This window comes from Capricornis sumatraensis, chromosome 9 (assembly GCF_032405125.1).
Source record: "Capricornis sumatraensis isolate serow.1 chromosome 9, serow.2, whole genome shotgun sequence".
NCBI lineage: Eukaryota > Metazoa > Chordata > Mammalia > Artiodactyla > Bovidae > Capricornis > Capricornis sumatraensis.
In genome coordinates, this window is record NC_091077.1 from 20,940,432 (window position 1) to 20,960,097 (window position 19,666).

The 19,666-nt window shown below is 49.4% G+C and overlaps 1 protein-coding gene across 1 annotated transcript; it reads left to right on the plus strand.

The window, feature by feature from the left end:
* Window positions 1–11,220: 11,220 nt before the first annotated feature.
* Window positions 11,221–17,763, plus strand: SLC39A3 (solute carrier family 39 member 3). The gene is made up of 5 exons (XM_068981138.1): window positions 11,221–11,311; window positions 11,605–11,686; window positions 11,875–11,987; window positions 12,749–13,081; window positions 16,904–17,763. Exons 4-5 carry the CDS (start codon window positions 12,872–12,874, stop codon window positions 17,636–17,638), a joined length of 945 nt encoding a protein of 314 aa, XP_068837239.1. The 5' UTR covers window positions 11,221–11,311; window positions 11,605–11,686; window positions 11,875–11,987; window positions 12,749–12,871; the 3' UTR covers window positions 17,639–17,763.
* Window positions 17,764–19,666: the final 1,903 nt, after the last annotated feature.

Consider the following 19,666-nt stretch of genomic DNA (forward strand, 5'->3'; position numbering starts at 1 on the left):
CTCCCCAGGTATTGCTGTCAACACTTGCTTCACCCTAGTGGCAGGAGAGAGGAAGTCTGGCTGGCTTCAGCTCCCAGGTTGGAAACTTAGGTAACATGGCTCAGTTTCAGGAATGATGGTCACCATCTATTCTGTTGGTTAGGAGTCTCTGGTCTAAGCCGCACACCGCCAGGAGGGGATTACGCAGAGCATGACCTCTAGGATGTGGGATTTTGGAGTGCCTTAGGATCTGTCCACCGCAGGCTTGAGTTCAGTCAAGTCTTCCAGCCAAGCAGAGGGGTCTGATTGAGCAGCCTCTGTGAAGTGCAGGCATGTTCAAAAGTGAATCATCAGTTTCCAGGTCTGGCAGGAGTCTTGGCATCTCGGGTCTTTACGGACCCTCCTGCCACTTCTCCTCCCCCAGCTCACCTCTATATCAGTCTCAGTTTATGCCAATCCATTCAAGCAAGAATTCTTCAGAGAGAAAAATCTAAGACTTTACCAACCTTCTGGAATGTGCTTTTGGCAAAAATTTTTTTTTGGCTGCATACCATACAGGACCTTAGTCCCCTGACCAGGGACAGAATCCGCTCCCCCTGCAGTGAAAACATGGAGTGTTAACCACCAGACCACCAGGGAAGTCCCTCAGCAAAGTCTTAGTGCTCCACGATGCCAGTTAAACCTGTTCCCTCCTTGTCTGCGATGAGCAAGGATGGGCTGGTGGCCCCCAGCTCAGCGAGGAGGATGAAGTGGTCCCCATCTGGGCTGCTGTTGAAGTCATCTGAGGGTCTTTATCCCTGATACCTTCCGACCTTCCCCCCCAATAAACTCTGAAAATTCACTTAGGTTGGTAGTTGTCAACAGAGGAAACCTTGCCCCCATCAGGGGACACTAGGTGATATCTGGAGATATTTTTGGATGTTGGGACTGAAGGATGCTCCTGGCATCAAGTGGGTAGGGACCAGGGTTGCTGCTCCACACCCCAAAGGGTTTGAGAAACATTGGTCAAGTCCAGGCATTCTCGTGAATTTATTTAGTGAGCCCCTTACTGGTTCTGCAGGCTTCTCAGGTGGCTCAGTTGTTAAGAACCCACCTGCCAATGCAGGAGACACAAGAGATGCAGGTTCGATCCCTGGAGAGATCTTCTGGAGGAGGAAACAGTAACCCACTCCAGTATTCTTGGCTGGAGAATCTTCTGGAGGAGGAAATGGTAACCCACTCCAGTATTCTTGGCTGGAGAATCCTACGGACAGAGGAGTCTGGTGGGCTACAGTGCATGGGGTCCCAGAGAGCAGGACACAGCTGAGCCACTGAGCATGCATGTGCTGCTAGTTCTGCATTTCGTGTTTACTTTCTTATCTGGCTGTGCTGGGTCTCAGCTGTGGCAAATGCAGTCCTTTTTGTTCTTGCTATTGTTGCGGCATACAGACTCTTAAGTTTCAGCATGCAGAATCTAGTTCCCTGCCCACGGATTGAATCCAGGCCCCCTGCCTTAGAAGAGTTTTAGCTACTGGACCACCAGGAAAGTCTACCAGGTTCTGTGTATTAAGCAAGCATCTCAGGGGATTGGGACAGACCTGTTTGGAGAAGCCCACGCTGAGCATCCCTGTTGGCACAGGAATAGGAGTCATGTTTTCCAGGAGCATCTAACATGGCCCGTAGGTCTTCTTAGATGGTCTGGGTCCTTCCCTCCCATCCCGTGTGCCCATCTCAGGGAGGCCCTGCACAGCCTCTTCAAAACTGACCCCACACCCAGTCTAAGTGTACAGGAAAGATCCAGAAACATTCTATTTTGGAACCACTGGAAGCATGGGGAAGAGGGAAATGAAGGCCTTTTTTAAAAAGGGAGTCACTGTCAGCATCTCATCCCAGAAGCCAGTGGCTCCTCTAGGTAACCCAATGAGATGTGTATCCTGGAGAATCGCTGCTTGATCCCACATGAGTGCTGTGGTTTTTCAGTCCCTAAGCTGTGTCTGACTCTCTATGACCCCCATGAACTGCAGCACACCAGACTTCCCTGTCCTTCACTATCTCCCAGAGTTTCCTCACATTCATGTCCACTGAATCAGTGATATCAACAAACCAACCATCGCATCCTCTGTCACCCATAGGATATTTCTGAATATTATTGTCAGAAGTGTATTGAGTAAAGAAAAAAAAAAGGCAATTAAACAGATTTTGCATAAGTTGCACCTTGGAGAAAGCTTCCAGGAGTAGGTTGAGTCTTGAGACTCAAGGCAGCTGCTGCTACAGTCCATGGGGTCAGGAAGACTGTTCTCTGCATCCCCACACCCTTGGTGCAGAAATCCTAGGAGCTAGATGGCAGTCCCACCCAGATTAAGTCCAGTGGAGCAATGAGGTGGAAACAAGATTTGTCTCTCTTTTGCAGAAGCAAGGGGACTCACCCGGGAGCAGTTCTGGCCCCTAGAGACACCAGGTGATGTCTGGGAGACAGACATCTGTGCTTATCACCCTGGGGGCCAGGGATGCGGCTCCACACCCTACAGTGCTCAGGCTGACCCAAATCTGAGAATGATCCTGCCTTGAATATTAGGGCCAAGGCTGAGAAGCCCTGCCCTACAGCACACAGTAGACCCTTGATAAACGTGTCAAAGAAACAAATATACCGAACCATTTTGCCAGCAGTAAAACATAATTTGTTCAGGAGAATTCTCTGGTGATCCACTGGTTGAGACTCCATGCTTTCACTGCCAAGGGCCCAGGTTCAGTCCCTGGTGGGGGATCCAAGATCCCTCAAGCAGCTTCAGTTCAGTTCAGTTCAGTCGCTCAGTCATGTCCAACACTTTGCGACCCCATGAATCGAAGCACGCCAGGCCTCCCTGTCCATCACCAACTCAGGGATTTTACCCAAACTCATGTCCATCGAGTCCATGACGCCATCCAGCCATCTCATCCTCTGTCGTCCCCTTCTCCTCCTGCCCCCAATCCCTCCCAGCATCAGAGTCTTTTCCAATGAGTCAACTCTTCGCATGAGGTGGCCAAAGTATTGGAGTTTCAGGTTCAGCATCAGGCCTTCCAATGAACACCCAGGACTGATTTCCTTTAGGATAGACTGGTTGGATCTCCTTGCAGTCCAAGGGACTCTCAAGAGTCTTCTCCAACACCACAGTTCAAAAGCATCAATTCTTCAGTGCTCAGCTTTCTTCACAGTCCAACTCTCACATCCATACACATGACCACTGGAAAAACCATAGCCTTGACTAGATGGACCTTTGTTTGCAAAGTCATGTCTCTGCTTTTTAATATGTTATCTAGGTTGGTCACAACTTTCCTTCCAAGGAGTAACTGCAGCCTTGTCTAACTCAATGAAATTAAACTTTGCCATGTGGGGGCCACCCAAGACGGATGGGTCGTGGTGGAAAGTTCTGACACAATGTGGTCCACTGGAAAAGGGAATGGCAAACCACTTCAGTATTCTTGCCTTGAGAACCTCATGAACAGTATGAAAAGGCAAAATGATAAGATATTGAAAGAGGAACTCCCCAGGTCGGTAAGTGCCCAATATGCTACTGGAGATCAGTGGAGAAATAACTCCAGAAAGAATGAAGGGATGGAGCCAAAGCAAAAACAATACCCAGTTGTGGATGTGACGGAACCTGGAATGTTAGGTCCATGAATCAAGGCAAATTGGAAGTGGTCAAACAGGAGATGGCAAGAGTGAACATCGACATTCTAGGAATCAGTGAACTAAAATGGACTGGAATGGGTGAATTTAACTCAGATGACCATTATATCTACTACTGTGGGCAGGAATCCCTTAGAAGAAACGGAGTAGCCATCATGGTCAACAAAAGAGTCCAAACTGCAGTACTTGGATGCAATCTCAAAAACGGATGCAATCTCAAAAACGACAGAATGACCTCTGTTCGTTTCCAAGGTAAACCACTCAATATCACGGTAATCCAAGTCTATGCCCCAACCAATAATGCTGAAGAAGCTGAAGTTGAACGGTTCTGTGAAGACCTACAAGACCTTTTAGAACTAACACCCAAAAAAGATGTCCTTTTCATTATAGGGGACTGGAATGCAAAAGTAGGAAGTCAAGAAACACCTGGAGTAACAGGCAAATTTGGCCTTGGAGTACAGAATGAAGCAGGGCAAAGGCTAATAGAGTTCTGCCAAGAGAACGCACTGGTCATAGCAAACACCCTCTTCCAACAACACAAGAGAAGACTCTACACATGGACATCACCAGATGGTCAATACCGAAATCAGATTGATTATATTCTTTGCAGCCAAAGATGGAGAAGCTCTATACAGTCAAACAGCTTAGCAGGGCCAAAAAAATTTTTTTAAATTAACTTGTTCACTGGCTCTAGAAGGCTCCTGTTATCTTTGCAGCAAAGATTTCATCCCAACATAGGTAACTTGAAAACCCCAAACTGACTTGGCTTCCACTCCCGATCTGACCCCTCCCTAAAATCGACCCCAGCCTTTCAAAATGAATTATTTGAATCAATGATCAGAACACACACTGAACCCTCTGGACCTGGCCCCCGCATGTTAGAAGCTGAGGCCACCAGAGGGCGCGCAGGCGCCGCCTGCATCTGTGAGCATCAGGACCACAAAGAACACCTTCGCGTCCGACCCTGAAACCATCCGGACTTGAGCCTAGAAACGGCCCGCGTCCTAGAGATTGGGGGTGGCACGTTTAGAGCCAATTCTCGTTTCAGAATTTTAAGTCATCCTCAACAGGGACGTTCCGTGAGGCTCTGTGCTGTGGTGGGAACACCACTCTGGTTGCCTGATGTGATACTCGGTCACAGAACGTGGGTCCCTTCCGCGGTGAGGCTGGAGGGTGCCGACCACGAATTATCTCAGCTTAGGGCCAGTACTTTGGCCACCTCATGCGAAGAGTTGACTCATTGGAAAAGACTTTGATGCTGGGAGGGATTGGGGGCAGAAGGAGAAGGGGACGACAGAGGATGAGATGGCTGGATGGCATCACTGACTCGATGGACGTGAATCTGAGTGAACTCCGGGAGTTGGTGATGGACAGGGAGACCTGGGGTGCTTCGATTCATGGGGTCGCAAAGAGTCGGACACGACTGAGCGACTGAACTGAACTGAACTGAACTGAGGGCTGTTTCCACGGTCTTCGTAAGCTCTCGCGGACTTGGGTCGGAAATCTCTTTCTCCTTGTCATCACTGTGCTTCTTAAACTTTTTATCTGCGTGTAGCATACATGCGTACATTATAAGCAAACAGCTCAATGAATTTTTAAAAATATTTATTTATTTATTATTTATTTGACTGCTCCAGGTCTTTTTTTTTTGCATGCAGTATCTTTTAGCTGCAATATTCGATGTCTTAGTTGCTGCATGTGGGATCTAGTTCCCTGACCAGGGGTTGAACCTACATCGTCCACTGCATTGGAAGGTGAAGTCTTAGCCACTGGACCACCAGGGAAGTCCTCACATGAAATTCTAGAGCTGAGCATCTAGATACCCTAAAATCTCTGGATATACTATTTCACCCAAGCCACGCCCCGCCTCACCCTCCCCTCCCACCGCCCTGGGAATGTATGCCCAACAGCAACCTTCACGAATGGCCACCCAGTGGCAGTCAGAGGAATGATGGGGGCAGTGCCGTTTGCAAAGCCAATACTGGAAACTACCCAGTTGAACAACCATGACAGAATGGCAGCTGTTTGGGGATCGGTGGTGGGGAGGGGCAGGAGGTCATTTTTTTCAGTGGGTGCAGTTTATGTTCACTATCTTGATTGTGAGAATGATTTCTCAGGTGTGTACATATGTCAACACTTATCAAACTGTACACTTAGAATATGTGTAGTTTCTTGTACATCATTTACACCTCAGTAAAGCTTTTCAGATGGATATTTTTGGTGGGTATTTTTGGAGAGGCCATGCCACGAAACATGTGGGATCTTAGTTCCCCAACCAGGGGCACTACCCCCTACAGTGGAAGCAAGGAGCCCTAACCTCTGGACCTCCAGGGAATTCCCTGTTCAGATGGTTTTATTTCCTATTTCCATGATTATCTGCACAGCTTGAGTATCTTTTCCTGTATTTATTCACCTCTTGTGTTTGTTCTCCTAAGAATTGTTTGTTCATCTCCCTTCCCATTTTATTTTGGGACGTTTGCTTGCTATCAAGAGCTCGATTTCATCTATTTTCAACATTTCCTCCTGGCCTGTCACTTATCTTTTGAGCTCATTCAGAATCTTTCATGATGGGAGATTTTTCAAGTACTCAATGCAGTCAAATTTGTCAATATTTTTCTATTGTACTCTGAAGATACCTGCTCTTGCATAGGTCCTGGAGTCTAGGAAGCTTTCAAAAATATATCTGGAACTAAAAAAAGCTTGAAGCTATGCAGTTCTTCTCTGAGCAGCCTCCTCCTCTAAAGATTTATGAATAAATATTTCACATTATTGGAGGAGGAAATGGCAACCCACTCCAGTACTCTTGCCTAGAGAATCCCATGGAGGAGCCTGGTGGGCTACAGTCCATGGGGTCGCAAAGAGTCAGACACCACTGAGTGACTAACATACACATTGCAGTTCATGAATTCTCCTATAGGAAGGGATCCTGGGGGCAGTTACCTGGTGTGCTGTTATTATGAATGGTCTTTTTTGTTGTTGTGAATTATGGAAAATAGAAAAAAGAGTCAAGTCACTGTGTGTCCAATAGTAAAAATAGTTACCACACATATATTGGCTTCCCAGGTGGCACAAGTGGTAAGAATCCTCCTGCCAATGCAGGAGATGCAAGAGACTCAGGTTTGATCCCTGGGTAGGAAAGATCCCCAAGAGTAGGAAATGATAACCCACCATGGACAGAAGAGCCAGGTGGGCTACAGTCCATAGGATCACAAAGAGTCAGACACAACTGAGCGACTTGAGCACGCACGCACACCCCACAGATATACAATGAATACTATTCAGCCATAAAAAAAAATAATGCCATTTGCAGCAACATGGATGGAGATCAACATACTAAGTCAGTCAGAAAGAGAAAGACAAATACTGTATAATATCACTTAGACCTGGAATCTAAAATATGACAGAAATGAACTTACCTATAAAACAAAAACAGACTTGCAGACATATAGAACAGACTTGTGGTTGCCATGGGGGAGGGTGGCGAGGAGAGGCTGACTGGGAGCTGGGGATTAGCAGATGCAAACTATCACACACCGAATGGATAACCAACAAGGTCCTACTGTATAGCACAGGGAACTGTATTCAATATCATGTGATAAACCATAATGGAAAAGAACATGAAGAAGAATGTATAAATACATATATACTGAATATGTATATCTGAGTCATTTGCTGTATAGCAAAAATTGGCAGACCATTGTAAATAAACTATGCTTCATTAAAAATATAGCTACCATATATTGCATGCTTGTCATGAAGCAAATTCCATACAGGCAGAAAGTGGCATTAAACGTTAAGAACTTATAGACTTGTCATACTTAAACTCTGCAAAGCCAAACTTAGTCTTCTGACACCTCCCATGTCTGTGCCTCCTCCAGTTTTTCCTATTTTAGTGAACACCACTGGGATCTATCTGACTGCTCAAACTAGAAAACTACAAGTCATCCTCAACACCTCCTACTCCCACAACCCACAGACAAACCAGCACCAATGCCAAGTCCTGTCAGTTCACTCTCCAAGATGGTTTTCAGATTCACCCACTTCTCTGCATCTCCCTTGTCAATGCCCTTGTGTAAACTAGCATCAGTTCTTGGGACTTCCCTGGTGGTCCTGTGGTTAAGACTCTGAGCTTCCACTGCAGGAGGGACGGGCTTGATCCTTGGTCAGGGGACTAAGATCCGACATGCCACACAGTGCAGCCAAAAATAAAAAAATAAAAATAAACCAGCATCAGTTCTTCCTCAAATTCCTCCACTGGTCTCCCTGCCTTCACTTGTTCCCTTTACAATTCCATCTTTCTGTGGATCAGGAAACCTGGTTCACTTAGCTGAGTCCTCCAAGTTCAGGATCTCTCAAAGGCTTCAACCAAAGTGTGGACATAGGTCTCAAAATCACTATAAAGCACCAACTGGATCACAAGCTTCTCCTGCTTGTGCTTATTTGCTCAGTTGTGTCCAACTCTTTGTGGCCCCATGGGCTCTAGACCACAAGGCTCCTATGCCCATGGGATTTTCCAGGCAAGAAAACTGGAGTGGGGTGCCATTTCCTATGCCAGGGGATCTTTCCCACCCAGGGGTTAAAACTGTGGCTCTTGTGTCTCCTACACTCTTTACCACTAGTGTCACCTGGGAAGCCCTCACCAGCTTAGAACTCCGCAATGAGATTTCATCACTGAATCGCAGTGCATTGATGGGGAAATCCAAATGCCTTAACATGGCTTCTGGGACTGACCTTCAGCTCTCTGCATCACTCACCAGCATCCAGCCAGCTTGGCGTTTCAGTTCCCCCAATGTGGCCAGCTTTTTTTTTTTCGCTGTGTGGCATGTGGGGTCTTAGTTCCCCAACCAATGATCGAACCCATGCCTCCTGATGGAGTCTTAGCCCTTGGACTGCCACAGAAGACCTCTTTTTTACTTTCACATCAAACATTCTGTCTCCCCCCCTACTCCTCACCACTCTTTATTTGGTTAATGCAGAACTCTTTTTCTTTTTTTTTCTGAATAATTCTTAGTACAATCAACAGTTTTCCCTTTATATATATATATATCGTTATCTTTTGCTGCATAAAAAGTTACCCCAAAACTTAGTGGCTTACCACAACAAGGTTTATTAACTCAGTTTCTGTGGGTTAGGAACCCAGGTTCACCTATCTGAGTCCTCAGTTCAGGATCTCTCAAAGGTTGTAACTGAAGTGTCCACTAGGCATGAGCCCTATGAATGCCCAACAGGAGCAGGACCCTGCTCTGAGATCACACGTGGTTGTTGGCAGCATCAGTTCCCTGCAGGCTCTTGTGCCAAAGATCTCAGCTGTTGGGCTAGAGGTCACCTTCAGTTTCTTGCAGTGTGGGCTTCTTCAGCATCTCAACTTGCTTTACCAAAACATACAAGCTGAAGGAGTTTCCTGGTGGTCCCATGATTAGAACTTCATGTTCTCACTGCTGAAGGTCAGAGTTCAATCCCTGGTGGAAGACTAAGTTTCTACAGCTGCATGGCGCAGCACCCCTCCCTCAAAAAAAAAAGAAAGAAAGAAAGAAAAGCAAGCTGAAAATGCAATAGAAAGAGTTGTGCTAGGAAGACAGAAGTCAGTCTTCTGAAACCTAATCATGAAAATGACATCGCATCACTTGGCAATATTCTCTTCATCGGAATCAAGTCACTGGGTGCACCCTAAGCTGGAGAAGGGGAGATTATACAAGGATGTGACTCCTAGGATGTAGGAGTCATTTGGAATCATCTTAGAGGTCTGCCTATTAAGTCTGCCTCTGTGCTAACTCACTCAATTGCGTCTGACTCTTTGCGATCCCAAGGGCTGTAGCCCGCCAGGCTCTTTTGTCCATGGAATTTTCTAGGCAAGAATACTGGAGTGGGTTGCCATTTCCTCCTCCAGGGGATCTTCCTGACATAGGGATGGAACCAGCATCTCCTGTGTCTCCTACATTGGTAGGTAGATTCTTTACCACTGAGCCTCCTGGGAAGCTGCTGTGGTGAGATATGCATAACATTAAATTTACCATTTTCATCATTTTTAAGTACACAGCCCAGCAGCATTAAGCACAGTCACATTGTTGTACAGCTACCATCATCTCCAGGACTTTCTCATTTTCCCAAACTGAAGCTCTGTCTCCATGAAACACTGACTCCCCAACCTCCCCCTGCCTCTGGTCCCACCATCTACTTCCTGTCTCTATGGATTGACTCCTCTAGGACCTCCTGTGAGTGGAATTATACAGTATTTATCCTTTTGTGATTATCTTATTTCAATTAGCCTAATGCATTAAGATTCATCCATATTGTAGCATTCTCCATTTTATTCTTAGTACCTCTCTCATGCCTGGCTCATGGTAGGCTGACAATAAGATTTTAGTTAACAAATGAATACAGTCTCTTCTTTCTTAAGTCTGGTTGCTTTTTTTTTTTTTTTTTTTGCTTTTTGGTAAGTAATAAATAATTAGTCTTGTTGCTTTTTTATAAGTAATAAAATTATATCAGAAGGTGACAAGTGCTCTGGAGCACTAATATAAAGCTTTTTTTTTTTTTTTAAAAGTCTCCTTCTCCCTGTCTAAAAAATATCCATTTGTCCAGACAAATTCACTCCTGGGTATATATCCTAAAACAATTAAACAAACAAAAAAAAACCTCAAAATAGCAATTCACCACCCAGCACTCTATTTTTAAATATATTTTAATTTTATTGGAGTAAAGTTGATTTACAATGTTGTGTTGGTTTCAGGTCCACAGGAAAATGCCTCAGTTGTACATATATGTATATTTATGCTTTTTAAAAAGTGTTTGTTTATTTTTGATGGATGATTGGTTTACAATATCAGTTTTTCTGTCATACATCGACATGAATTAACCACAGGTGTACATAACATATTCATTCTTTTTTAAGATTCCTTTCTCATAAGGTTATCACAGAATGTTGAGTAGAGTTCCCTGTGCTATACAGTAGGTGCTGTTGGTTATCTATTATATACAGTAGTGTGTGTGTGTATATCCCAAACCACCTCCCAACGCTCTTGATAACCCTCGCTGGGCTCTATTACTCCAGAGCACTTGTCACCTTCTGATATAATTTTATTACTTATTCTGTTTATCGATTATTTTCTGTCTCTTAGAACATAAGCTCCAAAAGGGGAGAGAGCTTTGTTTTGTTGACAGAAGTTCTCCAAGAAAATATTCTGGCACATAGGAAGCAGAGATGTTGAAGGGATAAATCTGCTTCTTAAGCCGACAGGAAGGGCATCAGCAGCCAGGATGCTCCGAGAGGGACAGTCACACATAGTAAATCCTTTCCTGACGACTGCCAAGACTCGATCCGAACGGGATTCAGCACCAGGAGCCCCTGGACAGCTCTGGAAGCCAAATTCTTCCGGGACCCTTCCTCTAAGGTCTGAGTTTCCCACCGGAGCCACCCTGTGCCCGTACCCGCCGCTCAGTGGGAGGAAATTACTTTCCCTTGCCGGTAGGAGAGGCGGAGTCGCAGTTTGAGTGGCAACTGTAACAGCCAATGGGGTGCAGAACGTGGCCCGCGGCGCTTGGGGCGGCCAGTGGTCAGAGGCGTGGGCGGGGCGTGGGCAGCGGCGCGCCGATCTAGGGCTCGGCCGGGAGCCCGGCAGAAGGGTCGACACCTCCTGGCAGTTGGGCGGCAGATGGCTCTGGCGGGCGGGCGAGTACCAGACGGAGGTACGTGCGGGCTGGGCCTGGGCGGCTCGGGGCCAGGCGGGCTCTGCTGCCCGTTAGCCGAGGCCCCGCCTTTGATTTGCGTTGGGTTTCCCCAGCGGAGCGCGACTTTGTCACCTGTCGAGCGGGGCGCCGGGGGCAGCGCTGGGTACACAAAAAGTGCTCAATAAATGCTGAGTGAAAGGATGAATGAATGAAACCGTCCCCTCTGCCTAGCCCCATTAGCCCCCGGTTTGAGGGCGTCCAGGCCACCCTCACCCCTACGCTACAGCTTGGGGCATCCTGATCCTCGGCAGGTATTTATTGGGCACCTACTGTGTACCTGGCTTCGGACTGGAGAAGACAGACTCCTTGATCCTGTGGAAGTCGCGGCCCAAGGTGAGTAAGGACATTCGGGGATTTTATGTAGTTTCCTGTAGCACCAGTGATGCCTAGGGATGGGGAATGAGATATCTGCCCCCTGGTGGCATCTGAACTGACCAGGGGGTCGTGGGCAGTGAGAACGGAGAGGTTGGGGAGCAGCCACAGTCTCCTGTATTAATGGTGACATTTTCGGGTCTGTCTAGGGCGAGATCGACTTCAGTTGTCTCACTGAGTCCCATAAAGAGGTCCACATGCTTCAGCTCGTCCGTTTGTCAGCCAGCTGTTACTGAGCATCGGTTCTGCTCGGAGCCTTGAGGTGGGTACAGGCGGTACCATTTAGGGCAGGGGGAGGCCCCTTCAAGGGGTCCTGGAGGCAGCGATCTGAAAGACAAGCATCACTGGAAGTTTAGGGAAATGTGGCCTGGGGAAGAGAGCAACAGGTGCAAAGGCCCTGAGGTGGGAGCAGGCTTGCCACAGTCAGGGACCACAAAGGCCAGTGAGGGGAGGCGGTGCAGAACCTTTGTTTCAGGATAAAGTTGTTGGATTTTACATAAGGGCAGGGGGACCCAGAACATTGTGCAATAATGGAAGTGTTCTCTTTGCTGTCCAGTATGGCAGCGGCTAGACTCAGGTGCCTACTGGACACTTGAAATATGGTTAGTGCGACTGAGGAGCTGAATTCTACTGAATTTTATTTAAATGTTTATTTATTTATTTATTTTTGCCTACACTGGGTCTTAGCTGTGGCATGTGGAATCTAGTTCCCTGACGAGGGATTAAACCTGGGTCCCCTGCACTGGGGAGTCTTAGCCTTAGTCTTAGTCCCTGCAGTGGAGTCTTAGACGCTGGGCCAGCAGGGAAGTCCCTATTTCTGCATTTTATTTAATTAACTTACACAGACACGTGTGTCTAGTGACTGCCATACTGGACAGTGCAGCCATGGAGAATTTTCTGCAGGAGACAATGATGCATGCTAGGCCTGGAGTGGGTAGAAATACTGGGGATGATGGGCTTGGTTTCTTGAGCTGGTCAGAGGACCAGTCCAACAGCTGATGCCATTGCCCCTGACATTCACAGAGGCTGGACTGAGGCATGAGCCCCCAGCTGCGTGGTTGGACCCCCTAGCGCATTGTGGGACGGGAGTGTGCGCCCACACATGGTTTGGCCAGGCGGCGACCAGAGCAGCCAGGGGACGCCACCATGGTGAAGCTGTTGGTGGCCAAAATCCTCTGCATGGTGGGCATGTTCTTCTTCATGCTGCTTGGCTCCCTGCTCCCTGTGAAGATCATCGAGATGGACTTTGAGAAGGCCCACCGCTCGAAAAAGATCCTCTCGCTCTGCAACACCTTTGGCGGTGGGGTCTTTCTGGCCACATGCTTCAATGCTTTACTGCCGGCTGTGAGGGTAAAGGTAAGGCTCCCTGGGCTGGCAGTAGTGGCCCATGGCACCTTATGGCCAAGCGTCTCTGCTGCTTTTCTTTCTTCCATTTCTTTTTTTAAACCAAGATATAGTTGATGTACAATATTTTGTCAGTTTCAGGTATGCAACATAGGGATTCACAGTTTTATCAAGGTTATACTCCATTTATAGTTATTAAAGGGCTTCCCTGGTAGCTCAGCTGGTAAAGAATCTGCCTATGATGCAGGAGACCCTGGTTCGATTCCTGGGTCAGGAAGATCCGCTGGAGAAGGGATGGGCTACCCACTCCAGTATTCTTGGGCTTCCCTGGTGGCTCAGCTGGTAAATAATCCGCCTGCAATGTGAAAGACCTGGGTTGGATCCTTGGGTTGGGAAGATCCCCTAGAGAAAGGAACAGCTACACACTCCAGTATTCTGGCCTGGGGAGAATTCCATGGACTGTATAGTCCATGGGGTCACAAAGAGTCAGACACAACTAAGCAACTTTCACTTTCACTTTCTTCATAGTTATTAGAAGCTATTGCTATATTCCCTATGCTGTATGATACATCTTTGTAGCCTATTTATTTAATCTTTTTAGTCTTTATTTATTTCTTTGGCTGCACCAGGTCTTAGCTGTGGCACATGGGATCTTCACTGTTACATGCACAATCTTCTTTGTATTGTGTGGAATCTTTAATTGCAGACTCTTAGTTGTGGCAATTTGGACTCTTGGTTGTAACATGTGGGATCTAATCCGCTATCAGGGATCAAACCCAGGTCCTCTGCATTGGGAGCTCAGAGTTTCAACCATTGGACCATTTGGGAAGTCCTTATTTTATACATAATAGTTTATACCTCTTAATCTCTTACCTTTATCTTGCCCCTCCCCCATCTCTGGTGCTTTTCAACCCTGATACCAAGCTTAGGGACCTTGACACTATAAGTGTGAGGGGAAGTAGAAAGTGAACTTGCTGTGTGACCATGAGCTGGTTGCTTTTCCTTTCTGGGTCTTACCTGGTAAACAAAGGGTTTGAACAAGACCTAGGGTTCCCAGATGGTAGGCTCATCAGTCATTACTTGACCAGACCACTTGCACCAGGCATGTGTGCTTTGTCCTGAAGCTGACGATTGTGGCCTCTCTTCAACTCCTGTATCAGTCAGATGTTTGCTGCATAACAAATTATTACAAACTTAGCATCTTAAAATAGCACGTATTTTAAGACCACAGTTTCTGTGTGTCAGGAGTCTGGTTAACACTTGGCTGCTGGCTTTCTCGAGGCAGCAGTAGAGGTATTTGCTGGGCTGTGGTTTCATCCCAAGGTTCAGCTGGTGACAGGTTGGCATCTGAGCTCACGTGGTTGTGAGACATAGTTCAGTTCCTTCCTGATTGTCGAACTGGGGCACAGTTTCTCCCGAGCTCTTGGCTGAGAGCCACCCACAGTCCCTGGCCACATGGGCTTCCTCACTGTGCCTTTTGCTTTATCTACAAGCCCCATCCTGTGCCTGGACTGCTGACATTGAGGGCTGGGCAGTGTTTTGCACTTCTAAGCTTGTGTTCCTCCATTACGGAGCATGGGAAACTTGTGCACTTGGCATCAGTGAGGATGAGATCTGAGTCCTCTCTGGTGTACTCTGCACCCCCTTCCTGCATTCTGACAGTGTCACCACCAGCCTGGACTACTGCAGTGGCCTTGCCCCTCCCCTTTCCCCTTCAGCGCACAGGGCCCTCTCACAGTCCTCCCAGAACCACTCCTGTGCCGCACCCCTGCCCGGGACTCCCCAACACCTCAGTGGGCCAGGCCCCTCCTCCTGGCCACCCTCCAGCCCCCACCAGAGCTCCCGCTTCATGGTCCAGTGTGGCCGTCACTGACCATTCCAGCTGGTCAGGTTTCAGTGAATTGAAATTGAACACAATTCAACAGGCCAGTCCTCAGTTGCACCAGTCACATTTCAGGTCCTCAAGGGCCATGTGTGGCTGGTGGGTTCCATGTCAGACAGCATAGACAGAGAACACTTCCATCATCTGGAAGGTTCTGTTGGACGGTACTGGCTCAAGGGGTCTGGTGAGGACAGCCAGATGTGCTGGCAAGCCTCCTATTGGTTCTCAGCACCTTCACCCAGGAGGGTAGAGTGACAGGGGCCCCAGAAACAGCCTCTGAGTCATGTGGAAGCAAACCTCTGGAGGCATCAGGGCCAGAAGGCCCGACTGACGTCATGATCTGGAGGCCAGAAGTCCAAGACCAAGGGGTCAGTGGTCTGGGTCCTTCTGAGGCCATGAGAATGAGTATATCCTGTGTCCCTCCTGGCTTGTGGGAATCGTCTGGAGTCCCTGGTGTCCCTGGCCCTGTGCGAGCATCACCCCATCTCTGCCTCCATCATCACATGGCCTCTCCCTGTGTGTCTCTGTGTGTCTCTCCTTTTCTCTCTCAGAAGGACACCTGTCATTGGATTCAGGCCCCATCCTTATCCGGGAAGATGTCATCTCAAGATCCTTATCTTATGAATGAGTTTCCTGGGGTGACCGTGACAGAAGATCAGATATGAGGGGCTTGAACAACAGACACTTACTCTCTCCTAGGGCTGGAGGCCACAAGTCTGAGATCAAGGTGCTGGCAGGGCGCGGCCTCCTGTGGCCTCCCTCCCTGCCTTGCAGACAGCCATCTCTTGCAGCCTCTTCACAGGATGGCTCTTCTTCTTCCTGTTAGGACACCACGTAGTGGCTTAGGGCTGCCCCGACAGCCTTCTTTTAACTGAATCTCCTATTTAAAGACCTTTTCTCCAAATAGGGTTGGTTTTGAGGCACCAGGCTTAAGAGTCTACCTGCAATGCGGGAGATCTGGGTTCAAGTCCTGGGTCAGGAAGGTCCCCCGGAGAAGAGAATGGCAACCCACTCCAGTATTCTTGCCTGGGAAATCCCATGGACAGAGGAGCCTGGTGGGCTACAGTCCATGGGATTAGAAAGAGTTGGACACAACTTAGGACTCACACACACACACTTGAGGCACTAGGGGTTGGGAGACTTTCATATAAAAGTTTCTGTTTGTCAAGGACACAGCTCAGCCTGTTGCACCTCAGTTATGTCTGCAAAGACCCTTCTTCCAAATGAGGTCACTTTCTGAAGTTCCTGGTGGACATATCTTTAGCACACTACTCTATTTTATTTTTTTAAATATTTGTCTGTTTGTTTGTTTTAGAAGCTACCTATGGAAGGCTGGAGGAGTACAGAAAGGAAGGGTATCTTAGTATCAAATGGTTGCTTTTATTTTTTATTTTTTTTGGCCACACCGAGCAGCATTCGGAATCTTAGTTTCTCCAGCAGGAATTGAATTCGTGCCCCCTGCTGTGGAAGCATGGATTCTTTTTTTTAAAAAACTATTATTTATTTATTTACTCATTTTTGGCTGTGTTAGGTCTTCTGGGCTTCTTACTGCGGTGGTTTCTCTTGTTGCAGAGCACAGCTTCAGTAGTTGTGGCCCAGGGGCTTAATTGCCTTAAGGCATGTGGGATCTTCCTGGATCAGGAATCGAACCTGTGTCCCCCTGCATTGGCAGGCAGATTCTTAACCACCAGGCCATCGGGGAAGTCTCTACACCATTTACAAGTTGGTCAACACAGTGGAAGTGGCGTGAGCCCTAATCCCTTTCTAATAGATTTTTTTTTCAATCCATCAAGGATGAGTCACTGTCCCCTCCCCCTTTTAAAACCTGTATGAAGTGGGTATTTCTGTTAATTGAATGGTCATATCTGGTGAACCTGTTGTGTGGGCAGTGGGGTCATGGCCTCTGGCCTCTGAACCTCTCCCATCCTTTCCCCCGGCATCCTCCGCTCCAGCTCCAGGAAATCCTGACTCTCGTGCACATCAGCACCGACTACCCGCTGGCCGAGACCATCATGCTGTTGGGCTTCTTCATGACTGTCTTCTTGGAGCAGCTGGTGCTGACCTTCCGCAAGGAGAGGCCGGCCTTCATTGACCTGGAGACATTCAACGCCAGCTCGGATGCTGGCAGCGACTCGGAGTACGAGAGCCCCTTCATGGGCGGCCCGCGGGGCCACGCGCTCTACGCGGAGCCACACGGGCACAGCCACGGCCTGAGTGTTCAGGAGCTGTCACGCTCCAGCCCGCTGCGGCTCCTCAGCCTGGTCTTCGCTTTGTCGGCCCACTCAGTCTTCGAGGGCCTGGCCCTGGGCCTGCAGGAGGAAGGGGAGAAGGTGGTGAGCCTGTTCGTGGGAGTGGCCGTCCACGAGATGCTGGTGGCTGTGGCCCTGGGCATCAGCATGGCCAGGAGTGCCATGGCCCTGAGAGACGCAGCCAAGCTGGCCGTCACTGTGAGTGCCATGATCCCACTGGGCATCAGCCTTGGCCTGGGCATTGAGAGCGCCCAGGGTGTGCCCAGCAGCGTGGCCTCTGTGCTGCTGCAGGGCCTGGCAGGTGGCACCTTCCTCTTCGTCACCTTCTTTGAGATCCTGGCCAAGGAGCTGGAGGAGAAGAGCGACCGGCTGCTCAAGGTCCTCTTCCTGGTGCTGGGCTACACTGTGCTGGCTGGCATGGTCTTCATCAAGTGGTGACCGCTCTGCCCCCACCCAGCTGGAGCACCACAAGATGTACAGGGCCCTGCCCTACCTCCCCTGAGAGTCAGAGCTCAGCCCCCAGGCTGTGCCTGCACATAGAGGGGCCGCCTGGGACCACACTGCACCCCAAATCCTGCACCCCGAGCCTTGGGGCCCCACTCTTAATTTTACAAATTCTTCTCTTAAAAGTATTTCCCAAAGCCGTGTGGCCATGTCATCCTCGGGCGTGGGGATCTGGTGACTCATAGGGGAGGTGGGGTGGGACCCAGACTCTCCTCCCCAAACACCCCAGCTTGGACGATATGGAAGTGGCCAGCCTCTGTCCTCCTTGCCCGTGGTGGCTCAGCTGGTAAAGAATCCGCCTGCGATACAGGAGACCCTGGTTCAGTTCCTGGGTTGGGAAGATTCCCTGGAGAAGGGATAGACTACCGACTCCAGTATTCTTGGGCTTCTCTAGTGGCTCAGATGTTAAAGAATCTGCCCGCAATTTGGGAGACTGGGTTCGATCCCTGCATCTGGAAGATCCCCTTACCCATTCCAGTATTCTTGCCTGGAGAATCCCCATGGACAGAGGTGCCTGGCAGGCTACAGTTGATGGGGTCACAAAGAGTCAGATAGGACTGAGCGACTTAGCACCTGTGGCCACCCTCAGCCTCTCCTGGAGCCCTGCAGCACTCAGCTGGCAGAGTGTCCCCAGGGTTAGCAGAGGGGCCAGGCGCTGTCACGTGACACCCTGAGTGGTTTCCATTAAGAGGGCCCTTCAGGGAGCCTCTGTTCAGGGTTAGTTGGAGGCCCTGTTCAGGGTTAGTGGTTCCTGCTGCCTGAGGCTGTGCTTGGTGGGTGGAGGTATGGTTTCAGGAACCCTGGAGACACCCTGTTCCCTGTTTTCGGTGCGGCCTGCCTGCACGGGGAGGTTGCCCCCCAGGGCCTGGGGCTGAGCTCTTTGGTTCTCACCCAGAGAGACATATGGGCAGGTTCCAGGGGCCTCAGTCCTTGGTTCTCGGCCCCCGGTGCCCAGGGACTCCCGGCAGGCCAGGGTCAGGGGCTGTGTGACTCAACTCCCCCCACCAGGTACAAATGAAGCTCAGCTTCAGGAGCGCAGGGGACTAACAGCCCTGTGGGGCTGGCATACATCCTCCCCTCCGTAGGGACGAGCTGTGTTAGTGTTGTCGGGGCAACCAGCAGGCGCCCCCAGGGATGAGCCAAGGCTGAGGGCTCTTTCTGGGGACTTCGCTGCGTCTCTGGCACGGCCTGGGCTCCCCTAGCCCTGACCCCATTACGTATACCCTTCCTGCCACCTCCTTCTTCCATTCAGCCAGGGGCCCAGGCCCCTTCCTAGAATCTCTAGTCCTGTCTCAGTCAGGGTCACTGCCCAGACCCACGCCAGCAAGACCTGCTGTGGCAGTGGGGTTGTTTGAGCTTCCTGGCAAGGACAGGCCCCTATGCCCTATGGGCCTGGGCTCAACAAGTACTCTGGCCCCAGAGTGTACCTGGAGCATCTAACTGCTGTTCGAGTGGGCACTCCAGGTCCTGGCCTACTGCTGCTAGCCAGGCTCCAGAAGCATGGGAATGCACAAGCTCCGTTAGTTTCCCTGCCAGTCTCAGGGAACAAGGGTGTATGTCCAGGCACCCCCACCACTGCTGATGGAAGTATTGGGCCTGTTTCTAGGAACATCGATCTGGCTTTTACCAGGATCCACATCTGAACCTCACCTGGCCTGACGCTGTACCCAGGTGAGGCAAGTGACCCCTGTGGGGGTAGGAGCATCACCTGCACCTTGTCCTAAACCCAGCATTGCTGGTGACTACCTGCCCCCGCTTCACTCTGCCCTCAGTGGGCAGTACCCAGTGATCTGCTAGATTCCAGGGCCTGTCTTCAGATGGAGGGGTGTGGCCCATGCAATGGGGTGGGGTCCCTCAGGGGCTCCTCTCCCCAAATCCGATAGGCGCCTCCCATGGGGTCTGCTCTAGGAGTCCCCACTCCATACACCTCCCCATCACCTAAAGCACACACACAGCAGGGTC